At 37.7% G+C, this 26,976-nt stretch overlaps 1 protein-coding gene across 1 annotated transcript in view; it reads right to left on the bottom strand.

Annotated features, from left to right (window-relative positions):
* Nucleotides 1-8,660: 8,660 nt before the first annotated feature.
* chd1l (chromodomain helicase DNA binding protein 1-like) overlaps nucleotides 8,661-26,976 on the bottom strand; it is a 37,811-nt gene continuing 19,495 nt past the window's right edge. Inside the window, exons 21-27 of the mRNA XM_026945643.3 lie at nucleotides 25,330-25,444; nucleotides 24,901-25,009; nucleotides 23,683-23,979; nucleotides 22,494-22,575; nucleotides 21,378-21,464; nucleotides 9,793-9,894; nucleotides 8,661-8,829 (exon numbers count right to left, since the gene is read on the bottom strand). Of these exons, the coding sequence (XP_026801444.3) occupies nucleotides 8,809-8,829; nucleotides 9,793-9,894; nucleotides 21,378-21,464; nucleotides 22,494-22,575; nucleotides 23,683-23,979; nucleotides 24,901-25,009; nucleotides 25,330-25,444 (813 nt within the window). The 3' untranslated portion in view covers nucleotides 8,661-8,808. The remainder of the gene's footprint in view (nucleotides 8,830-9,792; nucleotides 9,895-21,377; nucleotides 21,465-22,493; nucleotides 22,576-23,682; nucleotides 23,980-24,900; nucleotides 25,010-25,329; nucleotides 25,445-26,976) is intronic.

The raw sequence follows: 26,976 nt of genomic DNA on the forward strand, positions 1-26,976 counted from the left end.
ATCACTGAATCATTTATTTAGCTCATTCGGCTCCGTGCTCTCTACGTGATTTTTGTGATTTCTACGCACACGTCGTTAAAAGTTTCTTTTTCCGTCGCCGTATTTCTGAACAATGAAGGAACGAATTTTTCCGAGGACGTTTTCAGCCCCACACACACACCTCAGCCAAAGTTATTTTGCCGCTCTGATACAAACAGACTAACAGGTGCGAAAGAGTGTTAAATGTACATCACAGAAACTCTATAGGTTCCAAGGTATAAATAGTAGCTAGAAGGTTACAATTCCTGGTTCAAATGGCTCCAAAGTCCACTTCCTGTTGAAAAGCAATCATGGCTCAGATTGCAGGTGTAACACTCCACCATCAACACCGTCCCACGCTTCATTCACTATATGGGGATGGAGACGATGGTGGGCAGCTCCCCTATGGGCGGAGGGTTGTACTTCTCCACCCGCATGAGCCGTCGCAAGATGTCGTCTCTGTCTCTGGGCCAGCTGAAGATGTGCGTGTTCTGGAGCCACGCAGGAACATGGCACTGAGGACGAGACGGTTAGATGGGATTAACGACGCTAACACTCCTCGTGCTAATCGTTGACAGTACAAACACACATTGTCAGATTTGTCTTAATGAGGGTTAATCCTGAGTCGAAAAAAATAAATCGAAAATAAAAATGAACTCCAGGACCGATAAAGATGTCGGTTTGAAGGTTTCGCTCTGAGCAGTGCCATGTATAAAATAAGGGTGACAGAAGAACCAGTGATAAACCTGAAGGCCTGGAGGGAGTAACGATTTATTTTCGTGGATCTGACACTGAGCCATGTGTGAAGATTTTCACTTTTTTTCCCAAAGGTGACAGAAAGAACAGTTTGGATTTAAGGCCAGTGTTATCCAGGAGTTCAATTTAAACTTATATATTTTCCCCAATGATAGAGTTGCTTTACTGATTCATAGTGATCATCGATCTCGATATGATACGATATATGATATGAATCCATGATTTGAAATTTGCAACTTTCTCAATTTCCACCAAATTGCAAGACAACTGGAAAAACAACGAAAGCGCCATTACTGCAAAACAAAGCTGTGGTTCCATTCAACATGGAACAAGACCTAACACTGTAGATTAACATTAACATTGTTCCTCAATTAACACTGTTATTCAATCTGAAAGCAAATTAAGAGTTTTTTTTATTATTTTCATCACCTGTAGCAACAAGACGAAAAATCGTCACCATGACAAAAATGAAATATTTTAATTTCTGACTAGATGATGAATCAAAATAACTTTATACAGATATGATCAATGAACTAAAACCTTGTACGTCAGTAGCGACTTGCACTATTCGAGCTAAAATTGAACGGTTTCATCTTAAAATTTACATTTTAGTACGCACAAAAATGTCCATTGAAACAAAACTACATCCTGTTGGTGCTGATGCTGGGGATCTTTGGTACAAAATAACCACAATTTCACCAATTACTTCTTAAAGACTCACCTACGTACCAATATTGCAATAAAAACATGAATAAATGAATGAACAACTCTTACTCTCTTGGCACCAGGAAACAACACAGGGATGAATCTGAAATTCCTGCAGCCGTTCTGAATGAATTCATTCTGTAACTGTAAGATAAAAAAAAAAAAAAAAAAAACATCACCAGTACAGAATACAAAATGAGTGAACTGTATGTATATAAAAATGTCTTAAGACGTACTTTGGAGGAACGAAAACCCACCTGTTTGTGGATATAGACAGTGTTGAGTGTTTCGTCATTCTCTATGCATAATGAAGCATTAGTTACAGTCTCGAAGTACTTTGGGCTGATGATGATGATGATCAGATAGTCTTTCTAAAAAAAAAAAAATTAAATATGTGAGACAATATAACAGGAATTCCATTGATGACTAAAGCCCTAAGACTACGAGATGTGATAGAGATGAAGACTCATGCTTCGAATCTTAAATAAAAAATCTTAAATTTACTGACTCACAACTCGAATCAGACTTCAAAGCTTAAGGCAGGCAACTCGACTCAGATTTCAATGCTTCTGACTCACAACTCGACTCAGATTTCAAAGCTTCTGGCTCACAACTCGACTCACAACTTGACTCAGATTTCAAAGCTTAATACTTGTAACTAGACTCAGACTTCAATGCTTCTGACTCACAACTCGATTCAGATTTCAAAGCTTATGATTTGCAACTCAACTTGGACTTCAATGCTTCTGACTCAGTTTGACTCAGACTTCAATGCTGCTGACTCACAGCTCGAGTCAGTTTTCAATGCTTCTGACTCACAACTTGACTCAGACTTCAATGCTTTTGACTCACAACTCGACTCAGACTTCAATGCTTTTGACTCACAACTTGACTCACAACTCGACTCAGATTTCAAAGCTTATGATTTGCAACTCGACTCGGACTTCAATGCTTTTGACTCACAACTCGACTCACAACTCGACTCAGACTTCAATGCTTCTGACTCACAACTCGACTCAGACTTCAATGCTTTTGACTCACAACTTGACTCACAACTCGACTCAGATTTCAAAGCTTATGATTTGCAACTCGAATCAGACTTCAATGCTTTTGACTCACAACTCGACTCAGATTTCAATGCTTCTGACTCACAACTCGAATCAGACTTCAATGCTTCTGACTCACAACTCGAATCAGACTTCAATGCTTCTGACTCACAACTCGACTCACAACTCAACTCAGATTTCAATGCTTCTGATTCACAGCTCGACTCAGACGTTCACTGCTTCTGACTCACAGCTCGGCTCAAAATTCAAAGCTTTTGACTCACAACTCGACTCAGATTCTGAAGCTTGTGACTCTCAATCTGATTCCCACTACAAAGCTCATGACTCAACTCAAACTTCAATGCGTACGACTCACTACCGGCCTCAGACTTCAAAGGTTACGACTTACAACTCAAGTAACACTTCAAATTATGTGACTCAAGACTCAACTCAGACTGCAAAGCTTGTGATTGGAAGTCGACTTAGACTTGCAAGAGGAAGCATTTTCACAAAATGATCAAATAGGAACTGCAGTAGCCCTGATTTTGGGTTTTAAATGCACAATAGAGTGGGAACGTTGTGTATTGTAGGGTCAATAGCAAGACACTAGTAGCATACAGCTCACAGAAATCAGCACAATAGACTCCAAGTGTAAAAACACACACCTAGTGTGTGTTTAAACCTCGCATTTGAGTACGAGTGAAAACGGAAAATGCTGAACTAGAACAATGTCTTTTACCACATGGACGTAGCATCCTAGCAAAATAGCAAAACTGCTGCTATTAGCTGAAATTAGAGATAGTCTTGCTGTCAAGTTCCATCAAAGGTGCAAACTCAATATTAAATCAAATGAAATAAAATAAACCTAAACTTACCTCCGTAATATACCTTTCCATAAAGTCGATCTTACTTATGCTCCTGAACTGCTGTTCAAACATGTCAATCTGCAAATACGGAGCACAGAACAACGTTACTGCCCTGAATTCAAACGACTGGCTTTTCCTGCAGCAATTAAACAAGGAATACAGACAGAAAGTCAGTCCAAGGTTACAATATATTTTTTTTTTTTTGGTTTTTCTGGGCCATCATTAGCTTAACGCTGATGCAATCTGGAGACAAAAAAAAAAAAATATGACCTCAAGTACAAAACGGGCTTCTTGAATGAAAAAGATGAATCATTCCGTAGCTTCGCACTATGAAATCTGAAGTAGTTCTCTCTTACGTGGGTGTAGAAGCCGTTGTGCCTCAGCAGTGCCACAAAATTGATGACCTCTTTAACGTGGTTTTCGTTGTCGGCTTCGTACGTCACAAACACTTTCCCTGCAAAAAAAAAAAAAAAAAAAAAAAAGGAAAAAATTGTTTACACCACAGGTCTGTGTGTTGATTAATTCTCTATAACAGCAGCTGCAAATCTCGGGTTTCTATTAATACGCTCGTTCTAATACGTTATCGTTTCTATAGTAACAACTCATTCACGGGGACTTGTACGGCGTACGCTTCACATAAACGGATTTTTTTTAAAAAAATGGAAGGAGTCTCCAGTGTCAGTGCTTTTTAACAGTCAGAATTAAAGCTGTAACTTAATTTTCGGACATTTTCAGGACGGAGAAAGAGTTTATACTTTGCAGTTCTTCCGTAACGAGACAAGATGCGTTTATTTGTCTTAAAAAAAAAAAAAAGGATGATGATGGAACGACTGTTTATAGCTGTGTGAACAGGAACTGACTTGTTTTGTGGACGTTCCACAACATTCATTAAACGTAACTATAATCGGATAAAAAGTATAAAATGTCGTTCTTTAATAAAGGGAAAAAAGAAACGTACGCATTGGTAAATTGAAGTGAAATAAAACGCTTTGAGAAATAATCAACAGTAATAAATCAATAAGCTTCATCACACCATCCTGTTGTTGATTATTTTCCTATAATAGCATGACATGCAAGCATTTTTCACATATTTTATCATATTTCTCTGCACTGAGAAAGGAAAAGAAAAAAAAAAACATTCACATTTACTCCAAGAAAATGAAGCTCTAAGGGCATTAAAACATTTTTCATGAATTTTTCAGCCAAAGATGTTCGAAAATGCTCCGAATCTGCTCATCTTTTTCAAAGGGAAAAAAAAAACCTTTACGAGTGGATAAAAACTCCACAATTTTAAGACTTTCTCTCAATTCTCAGACTATTTGCGATATTATATAGTCGTGTATTTTAAACTTTTATGCTGTTCATCTGTCCTTAGACGTCTGTGATAAGTGAGTTCGGAGTAAACAGGTTTCCTGTTAATTTCTCAGTGCAGGCAAACATGAAGAAATTCTTATCTGTGGTAATCTCTCTCTCACACACACACACACACACACACACACACACAAAGCTCTGGAGTATCACTGAACGTTGCTCTTCTTTATTTGTTCCTGAGAAGTGTAGAGAAACTTACTCTGCTCTAATGACAGGGGTGCGGTGCTGGGAACGCTCTTTGGATGAGGGTGAAATGATTCACGCCTGCTTTCAGAAGGAAGACCACAAAATGATCACGAAGACATAAAAAGAGTTTCGATGCATGAATAAAGAATAATTACGCTCTCAGAGAACAAGATGTGAGAAAGAACAGGGACGAATTTACGCACAAGAAAATATTACCTAGGAATGAGCTCGGGGTCTGACGGCTTGCTGTTACTGGAGTCTGGGGAAAAAAATATATATATATATATATATATATATATATATATATATATATATATATATATATATATATATTAAAAAAAAAAAAAAAAAAAAAGATAAAGTGAGTGACGGGATCAGAAACTGAATGATGTAATTCATCACATCAAATGTAATCTGGCACTCTTTACTCATAATCACATTCACATTTTCTGCTCAAATCTATCGGAGAAATCTTTCCCCTGTGACAGGAAATTAAGCAAGAACTCGTTTTTAAACATGAAATACAACATACGCTGAATGTTCACTTTATTAGGAACGCCTGTACACCTGCTCATTTATGCGGCTATACAAGGAAATCATGCAGATGCAAGTCAAGAGCTTCAGTCAATGTTCACATCAAACATCAGAATGAAGAAAAAGTGTGACGTCTGTGACTTTAACTGTGGCGTGGCTTGGTGCCCGATGGGTTGGTTTGAGTATTTTCAGACACTCCTGGGATTTACACACACACACACACAAAACACTCTCTAGAGTTTGCACAGAATGGTACGAAAAACAAAAAGCTCAGACTGGTCTGAGCAGACAGGAAGTCTATAGTACCTCAAATAATCACTCTTTACAACCGTGATGAGCAGAAAAGCAACGCAACCCATCTGGAACTGACGTTAATGCCACGGTTAAAGTCATAGACTCATAGAGATCACATTTTATTTTTTTTTCCCCCATTCTGATATTTGATCTAAACATTGCCTCAAGCTCTCGACTTGTATCTGCATGATTTTATGCGCCGCGCTGTTGCCACACGATTGGCTGACAACTGACTAACTGCAGGAATGTGCAGGTGTACGGGTGTTCCTAATAAAGTGGACGTTAAGTGTACAGTACTCAAATCTAAGGCAAACTCGTCTGAATTACTTCCGACACTGCTTTTACGTACGAGTGTGTGTCAGAGCGTGCAAGTGCAGGTGCTCTGGACTGATAAAAGGACTGGGATTGCGCGGCGCACTGCAGCTTAGCAAAGTTTCGAGATGTACTCAGAAGTGTGCGTCTTATCTCGGCTGTAACACGCAACCTAGATTTCGACTCAGATTTTTTTTTTTCTTTTTTCCCTCCTTCACAGTAGATCGTTACTTTGATGTAATGCACACAAGATCAGTGAAAACTGGTTCCCACGAATACGTGCTAGCAGAAGCAGAAGCATTGCACAATTTGCAAAATCTAGCATGAATATTGTACTTTGTAGAGTTTCTAGCTAGAAACTATTACATCACACAAAATTATGACCCCATCTGTAGCGTAGGAGAATTTTGCTCAGTACTGTATGTGGCAAAAGTGTTGGCACCCCTAAGAAATACTGTAAGTAAGTAAGTAAATAAATAAATAGTTGCACATTTTCAAGAAGAGTGCCAATAGTTTTGATATGACGTTTAGTTTTCTACTTCATTTCTCCGCCACTTAAGTGCAATTTATTATATGGTATTATACAACATATATGTTTAAGAGCAAAAGTTTGCACCCCCCATAGAATTCCAGTTTAGGTTATCATGGCTTAAAGTATGATGGGCTGGGCGATATGATGATGTAATATGGATAGCGTGATAAGTTTTGTCAGAAAACACTTCGCTGAGCTATCATGAGTATCACAATATCTTTTTATTCATCTTTTATTCCTCTTAATGGAGGAACAGCCTTCAAATATCGTTATTTGATATTTTCGCAGAGCACTTGCTTAAAGGTGAGGTTTATGTTTTAAAGCATGAGATATTGAAAAACTCCGTCTCGGACACTTCTACTCATCTGGTAGAAATCTGGTAACCTCAGAGGCGTGAGGTGATTTGAGTAATCTGAAAGATGCACTCAAAAAAAAAATCAACTCGAGCAGGTGCGTAACCCGATTCTGAATACGAGGAACTTTCCCTGGGTAAATATTGACACATTTTGGGCTAAGGAACCGAATCTTGGTATAAATTTATCCTAAGGGATAAAACTGCATAATACTGCACTTGATTTATAGCAGAATAATATCACTAAGCATGGATTTGTATACATTATATATATCAAGTGATGCAATCAGATGACACTGTTATAGAATGAGAAAAAAAAAACGCTTCTTATAAGTGAGTTCACTGTATTAAAAACATGATGGGTTGGCATGGGGACAAGCTGAGTCAAAGCCAAACTCTGCCTTAAAGGCCACATTATAATACAGTGACTTCTGGGTCATACAGATGAAAAAAAGAGTGAAAAAAAAAAAAAAAAGTGAACTCTGTTCCTGCTTGTCTTGTACTACATTTCTGAATGTCATCAACCTGCCAACAAACAAAGACCACGGCGTTTGCAATATGAACTACGTTATCTAAAATTTGTAGTATTTTACCTGAAATCACCAAGAACTAGTAAATAGTGTTGAATATTTCAGGTTTTAGTTACCAGCAGGTTAAATCTACTGAGCTGCTCTTTAGTAGTGCACTTTCTTTTCCTCTAAACGCAAGCAGTGACATGTCCGGAAGAAAGAAACGACGGTGAAATACTTCTCATGTTCACACTCCGATGTTCGGTCCGGCGTTCAGAGATTTGAAACGCTTTATCTTTCGCGGTTACCTACTGTATTTCTAATCTCTTGCAAGTTGGGCCAATTATTCCAAATAATTAGTCCAAATAACAAAAAAAAGAAATGTTTGAAATATTTGCGTTAACCTTGGTTTAATATGACATTATTAATAATTCAGAAAATATTTAAAAATGAGTAGCATCTTTGTGTATCTCAGAATTACCTGTACACATTTAAAAACACTCAACTTTTCCTGACAGCTGAAGGGACAGCAATATAATTAAAGGATTAATACAGCTAAAAAGAATTATAACAGGAACGTAACGCAATCGTGTAAATAAATAAATTCACGTATAGAATTGTTTGAGAACACGATCACACGTATTAAACTTATCAAACTTATATATCCTTTTCCGAAAGCTGGCAGTAAGACTTTTACGTGCACTTACAGGAAGATGAATACGGCACGTGGTAGCGTATGTCAGGATGTGGTCTCGGATTCATCCAGAAGGCGTGTCCTGGACCCGGGCCGCAGCACGGCGCACCGTGGGAGGAGCACGGCGGCAGGTAGTAGCTGTGCTGCGCTAATTCCATAGGGATGGAGTGAAGTGAGCGAGGCTGCTCCAAGCTGGCAGGGTCAGAGCTGTGGCCATCTGGCAGCGAGTGCGAGCAGCAGGCCTTGCTCTGATAGGAACAGTAATCTCCAGACACGAGGCAGGACGGACGTCCGTTGCTGGAGAATCCGCCTGAAAAAGAGCTGGAATGGAGCCACTGGTCTTTATGAGGCTGCAGAGTGCTGAAGGAGCTTTGGGCTTGGCTGGGGAAGGGCGTCTGGGCGCTGTAGCCCGCTGGCAGACCCAGGCGAGGCTGGTACGGTCCGTAGCTGGACTGCATGCTGCTGCTCACGCTGCTGCAGAAGTCGGGGAAAGCAGCAGACCTGCTGGGAGGCGACTGAGTCGTAGCAGGTAAACGTTGCGGGTCAACGGTGCTGACCTCAGAGACGGAATCTGAACGGAGCACGGAGTCTTCGTCGCTTTTACTCATGGTTTCGTCGTTCTCCTCTGGGAAGTTAAGTGACTGGAAATGAGAGCTAAAAAAACACACACACACACAAAAAAAAACGGGCCTTTCTTTTAATTTAGAGTTAATATAAATCCTGTAAATATAAAACATGGCGTGATTTGTTTCTTCCATTCATTCGTTGATGAAGACATGCACATTTTTTCTTTACGCCTTGTTTATTTTTATTTTTAATTATTTCTTTTCTGTTCTTTCCTTCTCGTTTTTTTTTCTCTCCCTCTCTTACGAGTGGCTTTTTTTACATTCCAAAAAAAAGTGATGGGATCAAAGCCAAGCTTACCAATACGTTCATCTTCACATTTTGAAACTGTCAAGCACAAACCTTTTATTTTTTTAACCACATACATTAGAATTCTCAAATCTGATTGGTCAGAAGGTGTGGCTTAATCGTCTATAACCGAACTTGAACAGTAGTTCTGGCTGTAACATGAACGACGTTATCGTTTCTATAGTAACAGCTCATTCACTGCGAAGTGTACTTTGGACGCTCCATGTAACCTAAACCTAATAATAAATACTTTTTTTTTTTTTTTTAATTTGTGTTGTTGCTCTTTAACAAAGAAAGACAATTTCGGAGTCTCGAGTGTCAGCGCTTTGTAACAGTCACAGCGCTTTGTAAAGTCTCCTAGCGTCAGAACGTCTTCAGGATACAGGAGTTTAAACTTCGTGGTTTCAAGGTAACATGATAAGCTGCGTTTTTTTCTTTTTTTGTCTCATTAATGTATCCAGTATCACGAAACCCCGGTGTATAACAGCCTGGTCCATTGTGTGTTACTCCTTAACGTAACCGAGACAGAGGAAAAAGAGAGGCTGGTGAGGGAATGACTGTTTATAGCTGCTATAACGTAAGCGATAATTATTTCACTTGTTCCATAAGCTTGTTTCGCTGCCAGTGTGAACGTGACATATATATCACTGTACATGATCGATTATCTTGAAAAGAGGCTGAAATGATGAAAGTGATGGTCTTTACCTCGGATTTATTGCCGTAGGTGAGAAGAGCAGATTGCGCAGCATCATTTTGCCAGTGACTAAAAGGCCGACGCCATCTCAGGGCCTCACTGGGTCCATGAACCTGCAAACACAGGACCACTCTGTGAAACCACACCGACACGCGAAACCACACCAACACGTGAAACCACACGTCCGATTTTCTGCATTACTGAAATATTAAGCTGTTAAAGGTTTGAATTTTTAATTAGGCCTTCGTTTTTCATTTCAAATTCAAACTCGCTACCTAATGTTAGATATTCAGCTAACTACCCAAAGTTATTATTATTATTTTTTTTTTTTTTAATTATTTTTATCTTTAGCATTTTACAAATTTCAGTTTTAAAAGTGAAATGAATTGAGGCAACAATCATAAATCGACTATTAGCGATCATAACTGATTACAAATGGATTATTATCGAAAAAGGACAGACAACTGGAGTGTAAAAAAATGTATTTTTATATATATATATATATATATATATATATATATATATATATATATATATATATATATATTTAATTATGTATAAATAATTCAAAAGGTTAGCAAGGTGGTCACATATCAATCGGAGGCTACTAAATAGACCTGCATAGCATCAGAGCAGATTCAGTGATATCGTCAGATATGGAATATAATATTGAAAATATCAATGCCTTAAGAATCTGAATCGTATGGTACTGTAGCAGATTCAAAAACTCTTCTGGAAAATCAATACTTAACTGTAAATAGGTTAAAATATTTGTATACCATAAATAACATGCAGTTATGCATTTAGTCAAAAAAAAAAAAAAGTTTAGGAAGTGTGTGTTTACATTCAGTGACTACGAGTAGAATATGAAATCAGGAAAGATGTAAATGTTACTTTTAAAAAAAAGCTAATATTTGCTGAGTAAACTGTAAAATCTGTTGTGACAGCTGCAATAAAATAAATTAAGCCCAGTGGTTTTTTTTTTTTAATATAAAGCGTGAAAATGAGAATATTTAAAAAGTAGTAAATGGTCCAATTCGAATGAATATAATGTAAGGTGTAGACAGGAATTATGAATAAAGATGACTAAAGAACGCATTTCTAATCGTATCATGGCCCCCGAGCTGTAATCCTCAGCAGAGTGTTATTAATCTGCCGCAGTGCAAGCTGCTTCACTTGACCTTTTTCTTGCAGAAGGGAAAGCAGTGAAAGTCTGGGTGAGAAGTGATGAGTGAGCGAGGCTGAGGGGATTTCTCTCCCTGCTTCGCTCTGTTTGTAGCGTGCAATATCAGAAGAGCTCTCCACGCCACTGGAAAGCACCTCGGTCGTGTGGAAACTCAAATGTGACCTTAAAGCTATATAATGGTGTCTGTCAGGAACAGAAGCAGAGCACAAACACCGTAAACAAGGTCACGAGGGCCCACGAGAGCCCACGAGAGCTGAGGCCTACGTAAATCAGTCAAGCTTCAGAGGTCTTGAGTAGGAACTACAGTCCCACTGAACATGGAAACCTACAGTTTCCACAGCTGTGCTGCCAACAAGCAACTTTATTTAAAAAAATATAGTCATAAAAAGGTTTTATAAGTTTTGGAACAGATATTAGAGACTGTCCTGCACTTATATGGCTCTCCAGCTCTGGTAATAGGTACCAGTTGATGCGATAATATGAGACAGCTTCTGGTAATGAAGTTCAGTCAACTCATCACCAGTGTGTAAAAATCACTAGTGTGATCACCACTGTTTCCAGCAACCAATCACTGATCACTACCGCTCCTAGCGACCAATCACTGATCTCTACCGCTCCTAGCAACCAATTACTGATCACTACCGCTCCTAGCGACCAATCACTGATCACTACCACTCCTAGCAACCAATCACTGATCACTACCGCTCCTAGTAACCAATTACTGATCAATACCACTCCTAGTAACCAATTACTGATCTCTACCGCTCCTAGCAACCAATTACTGATCACTACCACTCCTAGCGACCAATCACTGATCACTACCACTCCTAGCAACCAATCACTGATCACTACCGCTCCTAGTAACCAATCACTGATCACTACCGCTCCTAGTAACCAATCACTGATCTCTACCGCTCCTAGCAACCAATTACTGATCAATACCACTCCTAGCAACCAATTACTGATCACTACCACTCCTAGTAACCAATCACTGATCACTACCGCTCCTAGTAACCAATCACTGATCACTACCTCTCCTAGCAACCAATCACTGATCACTACCGCTCCTAGTAACCAATCACTGATCACTACCGCTCCTAGTAACCAATCACTGATCAACATTGGCCCTAGCAACCAATCCCTGATCACTACTACTTCTAGAAACCAATCACTGATCACCATTGTTTCCAGTGACCAATCACTTATCACTACCGCTCCTAGCAACCAATCACTGATCACCTTTATTTCCAGCGACAAATCACTGATCACTACTGCTCCTAGTAACCAATCACTGATCACTACCGCTCCTAGCAACCAATCAGTGATCACCACTGCTCCTAGCAACCAATCACTGATCACTACTGCTCCTAACAACCCTATCCCTGATCAGTACTGCTCCTAGTAACCAATCACTGATCAACATTGGCCCTAGCAACCAATCAGTGATCACTACTGCTCCTAGTAACCAATCACTGATCAACATTGGCCCTAGTAACCAATCACTGATCACCATTGCTCCTAGCAACCAATCAGTGATCACTACTGCTGCTAGCAACCAATCACTGATCACCGCTGTTAATCCACCTGCACACATCTATGTATTTTGTGTTAAATTCTCTTCTTGGTGAGATTTACAGTAATACGAGGGAGTTATTCCTTCATATCTATTATTTCTCGACTCCTCACCACTGCTTCATTTTATCTGCGTTCTTGAAATGACAGAATCTGGCAAACGCTCAACTAATTACTCTGTGGTGTCGACTTTCATCTATGAGAAATGTTCACCATCACTGCTTCCGTTTTCGGTAAGGAGACTCGTACGGAAGGAGTCTCCAGTGTCAGCGCTTTGTAACAGTCAGTCATCTTTCCGACATGGAGGAGGGCAGATCTTCAGGGCAGACGAGTTCACGCTTTGCGGTTTCTCTCGAACAAGCTGCTATATTTGTCTTATTAACTTTACGAAGTTAATGTATATTATTTATGCAAAATGTCTATTATTTATATGTGTATCTTAGGCAAATTTCTTTATATGGAGAGAGAGAGAGAGAGAGAGAGAGGGAGAGAGAGAGAGAGAGAGGGAGAGGGAGAGAGAGAGAGAGAGAGAGAGATCTTCATATGAAATGTAACACACAAAAACACAGGATTCTCTGAAAACCAAATTCCTAAGAAACTAAAAAAAAGCATAAATAAAAAATTCACAGTAATTATATATATATATAAACTGGCAAAATTAGAAAATTAGGAATGTTTTACAATCTACAGCGTTTGTGTCATAAATCAAAAAAAATAAAAATAAAAGTGTCACCCTATATACTCCACCCTATTCTGAGCATTTTGGATTGCAAAAGTTTGCACACCCTCACTTTGCAGCTGCATTACCACAAGCACAATCAAAAATAAAGATAGGTTTTAAATTGTGATACAAATCTGGATATTTATTGCACTTCTTATTCTCACTTTTATATGCCTGTTTTTCTTCCATTTCTGAATCATGAGTTTCGGTGCTGGTGACTGTCTCCGTAAACACTCTGATATCTTTTCATCTCCTTCTCCAACTCTGTGAAAGGTCAATATTTTCTGTATTACTTTTTGAAGGCTTTTTTTTTTTTTTTTACTTCTCATGCCTCAGAAATCTACTCTGTAAATGGTGTGAGAACGTAAACGTTTATTTCGCCGTGAATACGCTCTCAAGGGGAAGACTTTTACGGAAAAAAATGGTTGGAAAAATCATTTCTTTGTTGTTTAATCAAAAAAACATGACATGCTGTTATAAAAATTCTGTTTTTTTTTGTTTTTTTTAAAATATCGAACACAAATTCAACAATAATCAACATTTTCATTTTCAAATTTGTGATATCCTTCTAATTAGGGACAGGAATTAAACAAATAATTAAACTGTAAATAATAAATAAGAAATAATTTCATGAAACTAGAGATTTTTGGATCTGAACATGAAAAAAAAAAACGTTTTGAGGAAAATGTTTTAAAACATGCAATGTGTTTCCACTCTAGTTAGCGTGATTTATAAAGTTTATAAAGGAAATCGTTGTGTTGATCATAATGACACGTACACTGCCATATCAGGAAACAATCTTTTCAAGGATATACGATATAACGTGACTGTGAAGTGGGCGGAGCTTAAATCCTTCAATGTTAGTTTCATAAGTATGAGAGAAGTTTTGAGCGGTGGATAAAAACAGTAAAAGAAACACCTTTCTGATTATTTTTGCTATTTTATCTCGATAATTAAAAGTCAATTTTATAGATTGATCCAAAGACTTTTTTTTTTTTTTGTCATTTCTACCTTATTCACGTCCTTACCGGGAAAAAAAATCACTCCACTCACATCACTCCAGTTTTGTTCAGTTTTCATTACCCGCCTATTGAGTTTTGTATCATCTACAACGTTTTGCTAATGACACACAAAGCTCTGAATGGTTCAGGAAAAAAAATAACTCTCTATTGTACCTTTGTATCTTTAATATGCATCTTACACCTGGAAATATTGATATAGCGCACCTTTAAGAATGACATTTAGTTTTTAGCTTTAAAGGGTACACTACATATACCTTTCTAGGGAAAAGATACACACTAAAGGTAGAATAGGTGAGTTTCGCCTCAGTGACAAGGAAAGGTACAGTTTAGTACCCTTTTTTTTTTTCCTTCTAAATTTACATTTAATTATTTTGCAAAAGAGCGTCTGATAAATTAGGCGGAATCTTAAACCATAAAGAAATATATATAATCAAATACATTATTATTATTATTATTATTATTATTATTATTAGTAGTAGTAGTAGTAGTAGTAAATGCCTAGTAGGGATGCACAATATTGAAGAAAAAATGCGATATGCGACACGATGATACTATAAGTGTGTAATATCAAAATAAATTATATTTATATATATATATTAATATATTTAAAACCTGAAAATGACATAACCAACATACACGTTTCATGTTCTTTTGAGGAAAAGAAAGCATTCTCTGCTGTCTGTATCACCCTATAACTTTGACTTTTCATAACTCTTGAAGTATTAAAATCATTCAGTTATGGCGATATTTCCATTCGCGATATTTCCATAATTTCGATATACCGTGCAGCCCTGATACCTAGATTTAAAAATATATCCATATAGAAACAGATTTAAAGCATGCAACAACTGACGGAAATAGAAACGCTAAGTTTAAGAATTAGGACAACATTAAGCAAAGTGTTTTGTTTGTCAGTCTAAATCCAACGGTACTAAACGGTACTTTGGCTTGTCACTGTGGTGGTACCTTCAAGAGTACAGTGTTTAGATACCTTTATTATGTATTTTTCACCTGGAGATGTGGATATAGTGAACCTTAAAAAATAATTCAAGGCATTTAGTTGTTAGAGTAAAGCTTTAAAGGTGCACGGAAAGGCTAGAAGGAAAGGTACAGTTTAGTCTCCCCTTTTTTTTTTTCTGAGATTGGCTAAACTTTTGGATATGCATCTTTCACCTGGAAATGTGAATATATACATATAATATATATATATATATATATATATATATATATATATATATATATATATATATATATATGTGTGTGTGTGTGTGTAATGCAATATGTGACACAATGATGCTGTAAGTGTGTAAGATTTAGTGTGTGTGTGTGTGTGTGTATATATATATATATATATATATGTGTGTGTGTGTGTGTGTGTGTGTGTGTGTGTAATGCAATATGTGACACAATGATGCTGTAAGTGTGTAAAATTTAGTGTGTGTGTGTGTGTATGTATCTATATATATATATATAGAAGTACTCATCTAAATATATACAAAGTTCAGATTAGTGTGTGTATGTGTGTATATATATACAGATTAGTGTGTGTGTAATGCAATATGTGACACATTATGCTATAAGTGTGTAAAATCATATCATATAAGTGTGTAAAATTTTGTGTGTGTGTGTATATATATATAGAGTACAGATTAGTACCTCATATATATAAATATATATAGTACAGATTATATATAGTACTAAATATATACAAAGTACAGATTAGTGTGTGTGTGTATGTGTGTGTGTGTGTGTATATATATATATATACTGTGGTGGTACATCTTTCGTACCTTTAATATTTATCTCTGCTGGAGATATGGATATACATATTGTACTTTTAAAAATGATATTTATGTTAATAAATATAGTATTTATAAATGAACCTTAGTTTGTTTTTTAAAGCTAGAAAGCTAGAAAGCTACACTACATGGCTTTCTAGATTCTCCTGAGGTGTGCCTAAGAGTGATGAATAAATAAAAGTAAAGTTGAATGATTGGTGTGTGTGTGTGTGAGTGTATTACTGAGAGCTTTTGGCTCATAAACCACTGCTGTGTGTATCAGGCGTGTATAATAACCCTGTAATAACCTGAGAAGGATGTGCTGTGACCTGAAGACTGAAGCAGGATGAACTGGTGTTTCCACATCACAACATCTGATGCGACATGAAAGACAAGAGAAAAGCTACCGGTTCCGCCTGCACGCGCCTTCCTTACTTCCTTCCTGACTTCCTTCCTTTCCTGTCTCACACATTCATCCTGTTAAAACTTCTGCCTCTGTGACCCAAACTCATCAGCAGCTCACTTCATTGCGCAGATACTTTGCTTCCAAGCCGACATTTTGGGTGTGTAGCGCGCGCGCGTGCGTGCACTCTCTCTCTCTCTCTCTCTTTCTCACACACTACACACGCGCGCGCGCTCACGTTACCACCAGGACTTCAACTATGCACTCTTACCTCTGAGCTCATCAACACACACACAGCTGAGTGACATCAGTGATGGAAAGTTTGGGGTCCAAAGTGACTTCAAAGGCTGATGAATCCTAAATCCTGAGTCCACACACTCACTCACACACACACACTCTCACACACTGTCTCTCTTTGTCTCTCGCTTTCTCTCTCTCTCTCTGTCTCTCTCTCATTACGCACCACCTGCATTCCGATAAGTCCCGCCTCCTGAGCTATGATTGGCAGGTTCACTGTCCAATCAGAGGCTTGTTCATTACTAGGCTTTTTTTTTTTTTTTTTTTTTTTTAAAAAAAAACACCTGTACTTCTCAAATCTTAGGGTGACTGTAACAGTGTGGTGCTAAATGTTATTAGGAATAATTGTATTATTATTATTATTATTATTATTATTATTATTATTGTATAATAATACACTGATCAGTGTATTATCTCTTTATTATCTCTTCACGATGGCACCTGACAAGGGGTGGGATATATTAGGCAGCAAGTGAACGGTCAGTTCTCGAAGTTGACATGTCACAAATCATTTTTTTATCTGTTTATAGTTACATTTAATGTAGAATGTTGCAGAGTTTGTGAGAAAGTTAATGTTCAGCACTCTAGACAGAAATAAAAAGTCCGACAACAATAAATCAGGTCACTGTAAGTACGAGTCCCTGTGAGCCAAGCAAAAAGGAACGGAACAGAAACGTCACGTCGTTACGCTCAGGCGCTCCGTACTAAATTAGCAACGTGATCACGGGGCATGCGCGTTCATTACGACACCCATGACATAAGTTACTTCCTGTTCTCACTTACGTTATAGCAGCTATAAACAGTCATTCTGTCACCAGCCTCTCTTTCTTCTCTCTCTCCTGACGTTAATAAGACATAGTTCAAAATAAATAAATAAATAAATAATAAAAAAAAAAAAAAAAAAAAACTGCAGTCCTGAAGATGTCGGAAAACGTACAGGTGCAGCTTCACCTCTAACACTGGAGACTCCTTCCATAAATGTTAAACATCTCCAAACAGAACATATCAATATTTCTATAGTATGGTATTATTTGATAAATAACAACATCGGTTTATTAATGTTTATCATCCACCGTATAAGTGCCTTGAGTAAGTCGTTACTATAGAAACTATAACATTAGAATGAGCGCATTAATATAAACCTGTGCAACTACTGACAGAGCGGCTGTTACGGAAAATTGTCTACTGAGCAATCAGATTTGAGACAGCTCTGTGGTGTGATCGCTATCACAACGTCAGAAACAAACATGCAAATAAATAAACGCAAAGTCGCGTACACTCACAGGTCACACGTGGATCTGTAGGCTCAAGAGTTGTCGTTGAAGCAGATCTCAGATGTGGAGTATGGGGAAATAAAACGACAAAAAAAGTAGGACAGAGAAATGCAGAAGCAGCGAGTTTTAATGATAGAGACGGTGGTTTGAGGATGCTGAGGTTGGAACAGTCTGAGCAGATCGCGTCAGGAAGGAAAAGAAGGTCAAAGAAAAGCTTCCTGACAGCAAAAAAAAAAAACAAAAAAAAACAACTTAGAACGCTGAACAACACCAGCTACTATGACAATTTCAAAATTTATGTTTGCGCAAATGTTTCACACACGATTTAACGGTCCTTCATACTCTTCATCTTCATGAAGTGTCTATCTTCTGCGTCTGTAGTGTGTGTGTGATTACAACATACAGTCTGTTGCATAAGTTTCCCCCCCCCCCCACCACCACCTCCTGAAATGCTGTACAGCAATTTTCACGTCTTGCCACAGATTCTTAATCAGATTAAAGTCTGAGCGTTGACCGAGGTATCTTAACACATTCGGGTTCTTGGTTTTGAAACACACTCCAGCGTATAGCTTTGGTGGTATGCTTAGAGTCATTGTCCTTTTGAAAGGTGTCTGGAACAAGTTATCTGCTAAGACTGCCCTGTCTAACCATCTCACCTTCAATCCTGACCAGTTTCCCATTGCCTGCTGATAAATACGACACGATGCTCCCACCACCATGCTTCACAGTGCCGATGTGTTGGGTTTTCGCCCAATGAAGCACTTCGTGCCAAGGTCAAATTTTGCAGTTTAGGTCTTATATGACTGGAGAACCATTTTTTTGACATGTTTCTGAGTCTCCATCATGCATTTTGGTAAACTTCTATGTTTCTTTTTGTCTGAATCTGACCGGCTTTGTGGAGTTTCCTGTGGAGTTTATGGTCGTTTCATGAACAGCGTCACCCATCAAACTTACACTTTGTCTCTTTCTTGCATCTCTGACTAATCCCCTCTTTACCCGGTCACTGACTTTTGGTGGATGGTCTCCTCTAAGCAGAGTCGTTGTGCCATATTTCTTTTCCAAATATTTTTTTTTTTCACAACCAAATGCTGATTGATGCTTTTTCCAGAACTTTTAGCAAACTTTTGCTAAAATCTTCCCCAAACTTTGATATTGTAGGACATTTTGTGTATATTCACGACATATAATCATAATGAAGTCCATTTCAGTTCAAAGTTGCAGCACAACATGTTGAAAATGTTGAAAAGTTAAGGTTAAAGTTGATATGTTGAGGAGATGTTTATGGAAGGAGTCATTTATGGAAGGAGTCTCCAGTGTCAGCGCTTCGTAACAGTCAGAGGTAGAGTTTACGCTTTGCAGTTTCTCGGTAACGTGACAAGCATGGTGTTTTTTCTTAATTAACTTTAAAAGAAAGAAAAAAGACAGGCTGGTGAGGAAATGACTGTTTATAGCTGTTGTAACATAAGCGATAACAGGAACGAATTTGTTTCGTGGATATTTCACAACATTAAATGTAACTATAAACAGGTAAAAATTATGATGCGTCGTTCTTTGATCAATAAAATTGTTAACATCGACACTTCGGGACTGGCGTTATAGCAAAATCGCGTCGTTGATTATTTTCCTAGAACAGCATGACACTGTGTTTTATTCCTTCCTTGGCATCAGAGTTGCGAATGTGTGGCGAATATTGACTATAAAAAAAAAAAAAACGCTACCACAGATTTAGTAGTCAATATTTCGATAAAAATTCACGATTATTATGAGACATGAAGCTGTAATTTTAAGAAACTTGTATTTTTTTTTCATTTCTGATCTTTAGACGTATTACGTTACACGCACAGTCTCGGTTCCTGAAGTGTCACATATTTAATAACGCAATTAAACGTTTAAACAAGACGAGTTATGTGAAAGATGAAATGCTCCATAGAACCTGTTAGTGTTTTCTTTCTTTTTTTTTTTTTTTTTTTAAATCTTCCTCAGGCGTTGTCACGTTTGCACACGTTTTTACATGTGCAGCCCATCAGTGTTATCCTGTCAGAGGTAAAGGGGTCACATTCAGATGTTTTTTTTGTGTGTGTTTTTGTGTGTGTGTGTGTTCTAGCTCCTTGGATCAGAATGAAAACGTGACTCATGCTATTTAATGACACGTGATCGTGTGTTTACGCTGAAAATGATGCAAGCGTGTAGGTAAATCCGCTTTCACAACCGTTTGGAGTATGAAAATACAAACGACAATGTCCGCAGCATAACGTTATATACAGTCGTATCCTAAAGTATTGGCACCCGTCATTGAAAATAATGATAACGTTTATAACACAATACGAGAAGCGATATCTTGATACGTATGCGAATATTTATAGGTTTATTTTAACAGTATTTTTTTGCAGCACAGTGTATTATTTGTCTGAGTCTAAACTATTGGCACCCTGACAATTTATACAGGGTGTCTGAAAAGGCAGGAACCAATGAGAAGCACTATTTCTCCACTTTCATCCAACAGAATGTTAATACCATTTTTCACCTGTATGGAAAAAAATATGTATAAAAATAAGTGTAAATAAATAAAAATATAAAAATCATATACATCTAGTTTAACTCATATACATCTAGTTTAACTAAATGACTTTGCAGACACCCTGTATATACACTTTAAGCTCGTTTATATTCATAGGTTTTTCAGCAAAAAGACTCAGACAACCAAAAAGCAGTTTTTTTCCCTTTCTTTTCTACAGGAAAAAAACTAAAATCTAAAAAACAACTTAAACATAACAACTCAGTAGTTGTTGCATGTGTGCAGTTATTACAGAATACAGAATAATAGTTCTATTTTTATTATTAGCATTATAATTTTCTTCCCTTTCTTTCTTTTCATTGTTATTTGTATTGTCTTGAGAAAGCAGACACAAAAATAAATCCATCTGGATCCATAAAGTTTGATTAATTTGTGAATGTTTAAAGCTAGAGATTGAGATGGTCGGATGCTAAACGTGGAAATAGTTTGTTTGGGGTGTTTATGTTGGAAGAACCATCTGATCCTTGGCTTAACCTCCTGGCAGAGGCAACCAGGTTTAGAAGTAAAGCATACGGTCAATAATTTTGCCATATATGTTTAAAAATTAGATCTTTTCCCCCCTCCAGGTTTCTTAATGATTATTTTATAGACATAATGCGACAAGCTGCTAAGAATCAAAACAGAAAAGAGAGAAATAAAGAAATAAACGTTTGATTTTATTTTCTTTTCAAATCCCAGGATAGACCAGCGCAGAGAAATTTTTGACTTGAAAAAAAAAAAAAAATGATACGTTTATTTGAAATGATGGATATACTTGGAAGCACTGACTTTTCTCTGTTTGGCAAAGCAAGACTCGAGCCAGGTCTTCTTTACAAGGATCGCCTGAGGATACTGCTGACACACATCCTGTAATTCCTACAGAGAGAGCAAACACAAATAACACTCGTCAACGCCCTTTACCGTCAGCGCCATAAATATTGGCACCCGTGGTAAAGAGTATAAAACGGTTACTTCTCTAAAAACGCTCCATGAAGCGCTCGCTCTTTTCTATCGTCTCTCGCTGAAACCAAGTTTTGAGTTCCTGGCACAGGTACAGAGTACATATGTGCTGGGGTCATGTGACCTACTGAGGATCAAGCACAATTTGCGAGGCCACGCCCCCTAGAATGAGCCAATTATTTAAAAAATGAGGTGTGTGCAGGACGCATGGCATTTTTAGTGTGACGAGCATGCGTACGTCGTAAAGACACGCCCACATCTGTGACTTACACTGACATCATCAATCCCGTGTGATCAGAATTACTAAAGATGTCCTCTGGGAACGTTACTTAACATTAATCTGTCAAGAAAACTGATCCCTTCCCGAATTGTAAAGAAGTAAACACGTATTAATTGATGTTTGTTTACATGGTAATGAACTACGGCTGTACTGACGAGCGTTGTTTAAATCCATAAATAAAAATCTACATAAAGAAATTAGCAAAAATTGAAGGACAATATTCCGAATTTACGTGGATGAATTTCTCAACTCGGGTTTCTAAATGTAAATATTGGAACATTTTTAGCCTCAGTGCTGAATTTTGCTAGTTAACAAACACAAACGTGTTCATTTAGTTGTTTTGCACACTGCTTAATGCAGGTGTTGATTATTCGGCTTAATTTGTGAATTATTTTAAAAAATACCATCAATTAATACAAGCAATAGCTACGTTGTTAATGTTAAAGATGGTGTATTAACGCTGACGTTCAGGATTTGTTCACGTTATCTGACGCGTTAAATAATGTCAGTAAAAAGAATATGAATGTAAAGAGTTAGTATTTTATGTTCGTATTCTAACTGTAATTATACGCTTAGTGTAATGATAATTAAAGCTGTGTCAAAATACTAAAAGGGAAAATAATACTCATACTTTCTAGCAAGTTTTCACATAAAAAGCTTTGTACCTGTAGATGAACTGGACTTTCTACCTCTGCCACAATGTGCGTAACAAGTGAGCTCATGATGTCCTCTTCATCGCCATCATACGTACAGAGGGGTTAAGGAGAAATGTGTAGATAAACGCTTCTTATCGCTGTCTAAACCAAACACGCTAACGCTGCTAACCAAAAGGATCTGAGCAAGCAGAAAAAGACAAATTACCAGAAAAAGTCAGTGATGGTAGATTTTTTTTTTCTTCAACGAGGCAAAAGTCTGGTGTTAGTCAGAAGTTGAAGATTTTCCTATAAAAGCAAGTTCTAAATAGTTTTATTCCTGTTATACAACTACAATATTGTTTCCCAACAACAGACGCGGGGTTAAAGAGTTTCTGTCGTGCCTTTTGTTGTTAATTAAAAACCTAATAAACACTGAGACACTTATCAGCTCACTCATCTCACCAAATGTCAAGATTGCGTTAAAGTCAGGCTTAAATAAACATTCTATAATAATTCTTCGGAACGATCAGGTATGGAACCGCCAGCGTACGTTAGCATAGATGATAATGAGCTTTTTTTACGTGATTTTGTTCACGTATCAAATATATAGTGGATGGATGAAACGGTTAATTAAATCGTCACTGACTGTTAACGTTAGATAGCTGTGTTTTTAAGTTCGTCAGCTAATCAACACTCGTAGTGATTAGTTTACGTTGTTAGTCTGCTGCTTGGCTTAAAAATCTCTAAAAGTCAGCTACTTAATGTTAGTTCTCCATTACGCGAATAGAACTTGCCTGGCAAAGTTAGCTACGTAGTCATAGTTCGTAGTGCCAAAGAGCCTTTTTTTTAAAATTTACCAAACAACAACACATCGTGCTTGTCATATTTTTCAGCATAGACATAACATAATTCTTGTTTGTTGTTTAAAAACACAAAACAGCGCAGTATTCCTTTAAGAACGTCTCTCTGTCTTATTTCTGGAAATGTGCTAAAGGCAGCTCAGCCTGTTTCAAACCTGTTCTACTTTAATAAAAGTAATTATGTGCAAAATGTTCTCATGCCAGAGAACAACCACAAAAATCTTGCGACAAAGAAGGAAAAAGTTTACACAAGGTCACAGATTTGGTGCGTGTCCTTGACAGGCATGTGTTTGGGGTGTGCTTCTTCTCAATGCGTGACTTCTCATAAATTAAAAAAAAGAATAGAGTTTAAAGGATATGTGACGAGGTATCGTGCGAGTTTCTTTCTCTCCGTCGCCCCCACGTTGTAGAAGAACACACGGACTCCTCTCATAAAGTCGGCTAAACCGGAAGCTTCTCCGCCCTGCTGTGATGTGCTGGAACCTTCTGGAGACTCGGCTTGTTCTTCTGATGGACCAGGAGGACTGAGAGAACATGAGGAGCTGGGAGAGACTGGTGCTGGAGGAGCGAATGCTGAGCGTGAGGTAGACGGGATCGCCGTGTTCGTAGACGAAGCCGTCGTGGCGGCGTATGAAGCCGTACGCTTGTAGTAGTATCTAATATTGAAGTCAAGCATGTACACAAACAATAGTTTCTAGACGCATGCTAGGATTATATATGCCGGGTGCTTAAAGGCATAACTTATGCTAGCTATGGAAATTCAAAATAAACTCACTAAATGCTAGTGAAAGAGGCGGAGCTTATGAGATGAAGGCCATGTGCAGACCTGCTGACACCGTAGAGGAGTAGTCCTTTCACAAATTACTCATGGAGAGTGCGTATATACAGGGTTTTACGGTAACCACAAGGTAGGAAAAAGCTACTGTTTGTCTGTTTTAGTTAAGATGTAGTCACTAAAAACGTTCAATTTCAATTCTAGGAAAAATTTGTTATGTATGGCTATTCATAATAAACAGTGCATGTAAACTTCTCTTCATTTGTCATGACAGAAAACATCAGGGCATCACTGAAGCAAGGAAATCGAGTAGAGACGAGAGCACCAGCTGAAAGATTACTAATCTAGGATGGTGGGGAAGGGGGCGGGGCTTACAAGGGTTCAGGTAATATCGAAGAGTGTAAAAACCCTACGCAACTGTCAATCATTCCAGATTCGTTTGTCGAATGGCTCATCTGCTGTTTTTAATCCGGCATTATTTTTTACTCCAAACAGCGTATTCAGATATTAAAATGCGGAACTTCTTTGCAAAATGCGGAAGGTTAGCAGGTCTGCATCCGACTTACACGTGAGGAGAGTCGCTTGTCTTTATTGGTTGAATGTTTATCGTCCACATTGTGGTTTTTTCTCTCCTGTGTACAGTTTGTGGCTCCAGAGATTATATTTCATAAAAGCTGCTGTCATGTGAACACAATGTGTAAATATATATATATATATATATATATATATATATATATATGGAATATATATGTACGTATGTATACACATATACATATACACACACGCAAGTATGGAAGGATACATGAAGGTGGGAACTCCTCGGGAGACTAAGTGCTTGCGTATCAGTCTCTCAGTGCCGTACCAGTTGAAACCTTTGGTGGCGTGGCCGATTCGTGGAAGGTGGACACTTGCTGGAAAAATCACCAAATAAAGAATATTATACACAAATCTACTCCTAATCGCAATACTCCTTCCATCTAATATCACAATTACTTTTTCGTTTAATTTGGCACTCATCTGTACGATACGCACTACAAAGAGGCACCTTATTTTTACACGTTTTACTAATTTCAAGCTTGCGAAGTCAAATCTCGTTTCATGTTTTCATTACAAAACTTCAGACGAAACTTCAGCATTCCCTGTGGAAGCATTTTTTTTTAATTCTTTAGATGTATATCTGTTTTTATGATAACATCGATCAGCGGAGAGTCAACGTGAGCGGGATCTTTACCTTTCTTCTGCTTGGCAGCTCTGTAGATCTTCTTGAGCCCCTCGTCCAGAGCAGTGAGGTAAATCCCTGACAGCTTGTTGGCTTTATCTCTCCTCTGGGCGACGATCAGAGCCAGCTACAACGACATGACGAGCGAAATGTACAGATCTTTTAGGACTGGCTGATGATACTGTTGAATATCATATAGCGTGGGCCTGGTTTGGACGATTGCAGTCATATTTCTGTCTTAAAACATCTTCTTTTAGGGATGTTACGGTTTGAAATGTTCACGGCATGCCTAAAAATGGCAATGCTATCATTGGATTAATCGACCATTCAAAAAAACAGATAGGCCGCTGGTAAAAAAAAAACTTCCTTATAATAGCAAAAACCAAAAGGAAACAAATTAAATCTTTGTTCTTTCTGCAGGATCAGATTTCCGGACATGTGTCTGTTGATTAATGTTGTCGAAAGTAGTGGTAATTATGTCTTATTCGCACGAGATAAGTGATCTCTTTATAGATCACCGAGATGGGTGTGTCTTCATGTGGTCATCACACTTAGAAAATTCCATGCGTACTACACACCTCACTGTAATACACTATTTGTTCTTTATTATAAGCGCTTCTTGTAGCGGGGCGTGGCCTTGCATGTTGCGTTTGATCGTGAGGATGTCACATGACCATAACATATGTAGCTGTACCTCAGAACGCTCAGAAGTTTCTCTGACACGTCCTTTTAAGCATCATCTAATTTAATTGCTCTGCATTTTAAACTTTTGGTTTTGGCCAGAGAAAAGAGCGAGCACTTTCTGGAGTGTCTTTACACCAAAAAAAATTGCTGATAATACGAATTTGGCTGGGACGGAAATACCAAATAATACGGTAAAGGTAATAATTACATTCCACCACTTCCACACGGGAAAAAAATCCAGTCTAAATTGGGCTTTAGAAAGATATTTCTACAGAGGATGACATTTCCATAAAATGATGTTGTGATTTAAGAGAGTGGCTGGGAAAGAAAGTAAAAAAAAAATGGATGGAAATTCATTTTAATCAGTATTTTTAAAAAAAACAACAACAAAAAAACCCTAAAAAAAAAAACAGCAGTAAGGTAACTGCCTGATCATATACCATGACTAACCGTGACACTGTAGCAACGTTTTACCCTTTTAATGTTAAATAGTCAATACAGTTTCAAGAAAAGTCCTTCCCAAATTGCACATTAGTCACTAAATAGGGAGTCTAAATAGTAAAGACTAGACTGTTGCACTCAAATTGTCTTTAGTACACAAGTATAGATTTTGGTACAAGGCCCAAACTGGAGAATGTAATTACCTTTATGAGAATATAACAAAATATATGCGCATCTCTCCTTTAAAAAAAAAAAAAAAAAAAAAAAAAAAAATGCAGTGCTTGGACCCCTAGCAACTATAGTTATAGACTGTGATTTCTGGAGGGCGGGGCTTATTTTTATTCCCGTGGAGTCAAAACAAATCTGAGAGAAGCACACTCATCAATCCCACACTACAGAGCGATAAATAAAAGCCGTGCCTCATAAATGTCTTGGTTTAGAGGTCAGGCAAAGGTGGGAGGTTTACAGTATGCACAAGAAACTGAAAGCAAGCAGCAGAGATTTTTAAAATCCCACGCACACCTCTAATGTAGA

Source organism: Pangasianodon hypophthalmus, chromosome 2, assembly GCF_027358585.1.
Source record: "Pangasianodon hypophthalmus isolate fPanHyp1 chromosome 2, fPanHyp1.pri, whole genome shotgun sequence".
Classification (NCBI taxonomy): Eukaryota; Metazoa; Chordata; class Actinopteri; order Siluriformes; family Pangasiidae; genus Pangasianodon; species Pangasianodon hypophthalmus.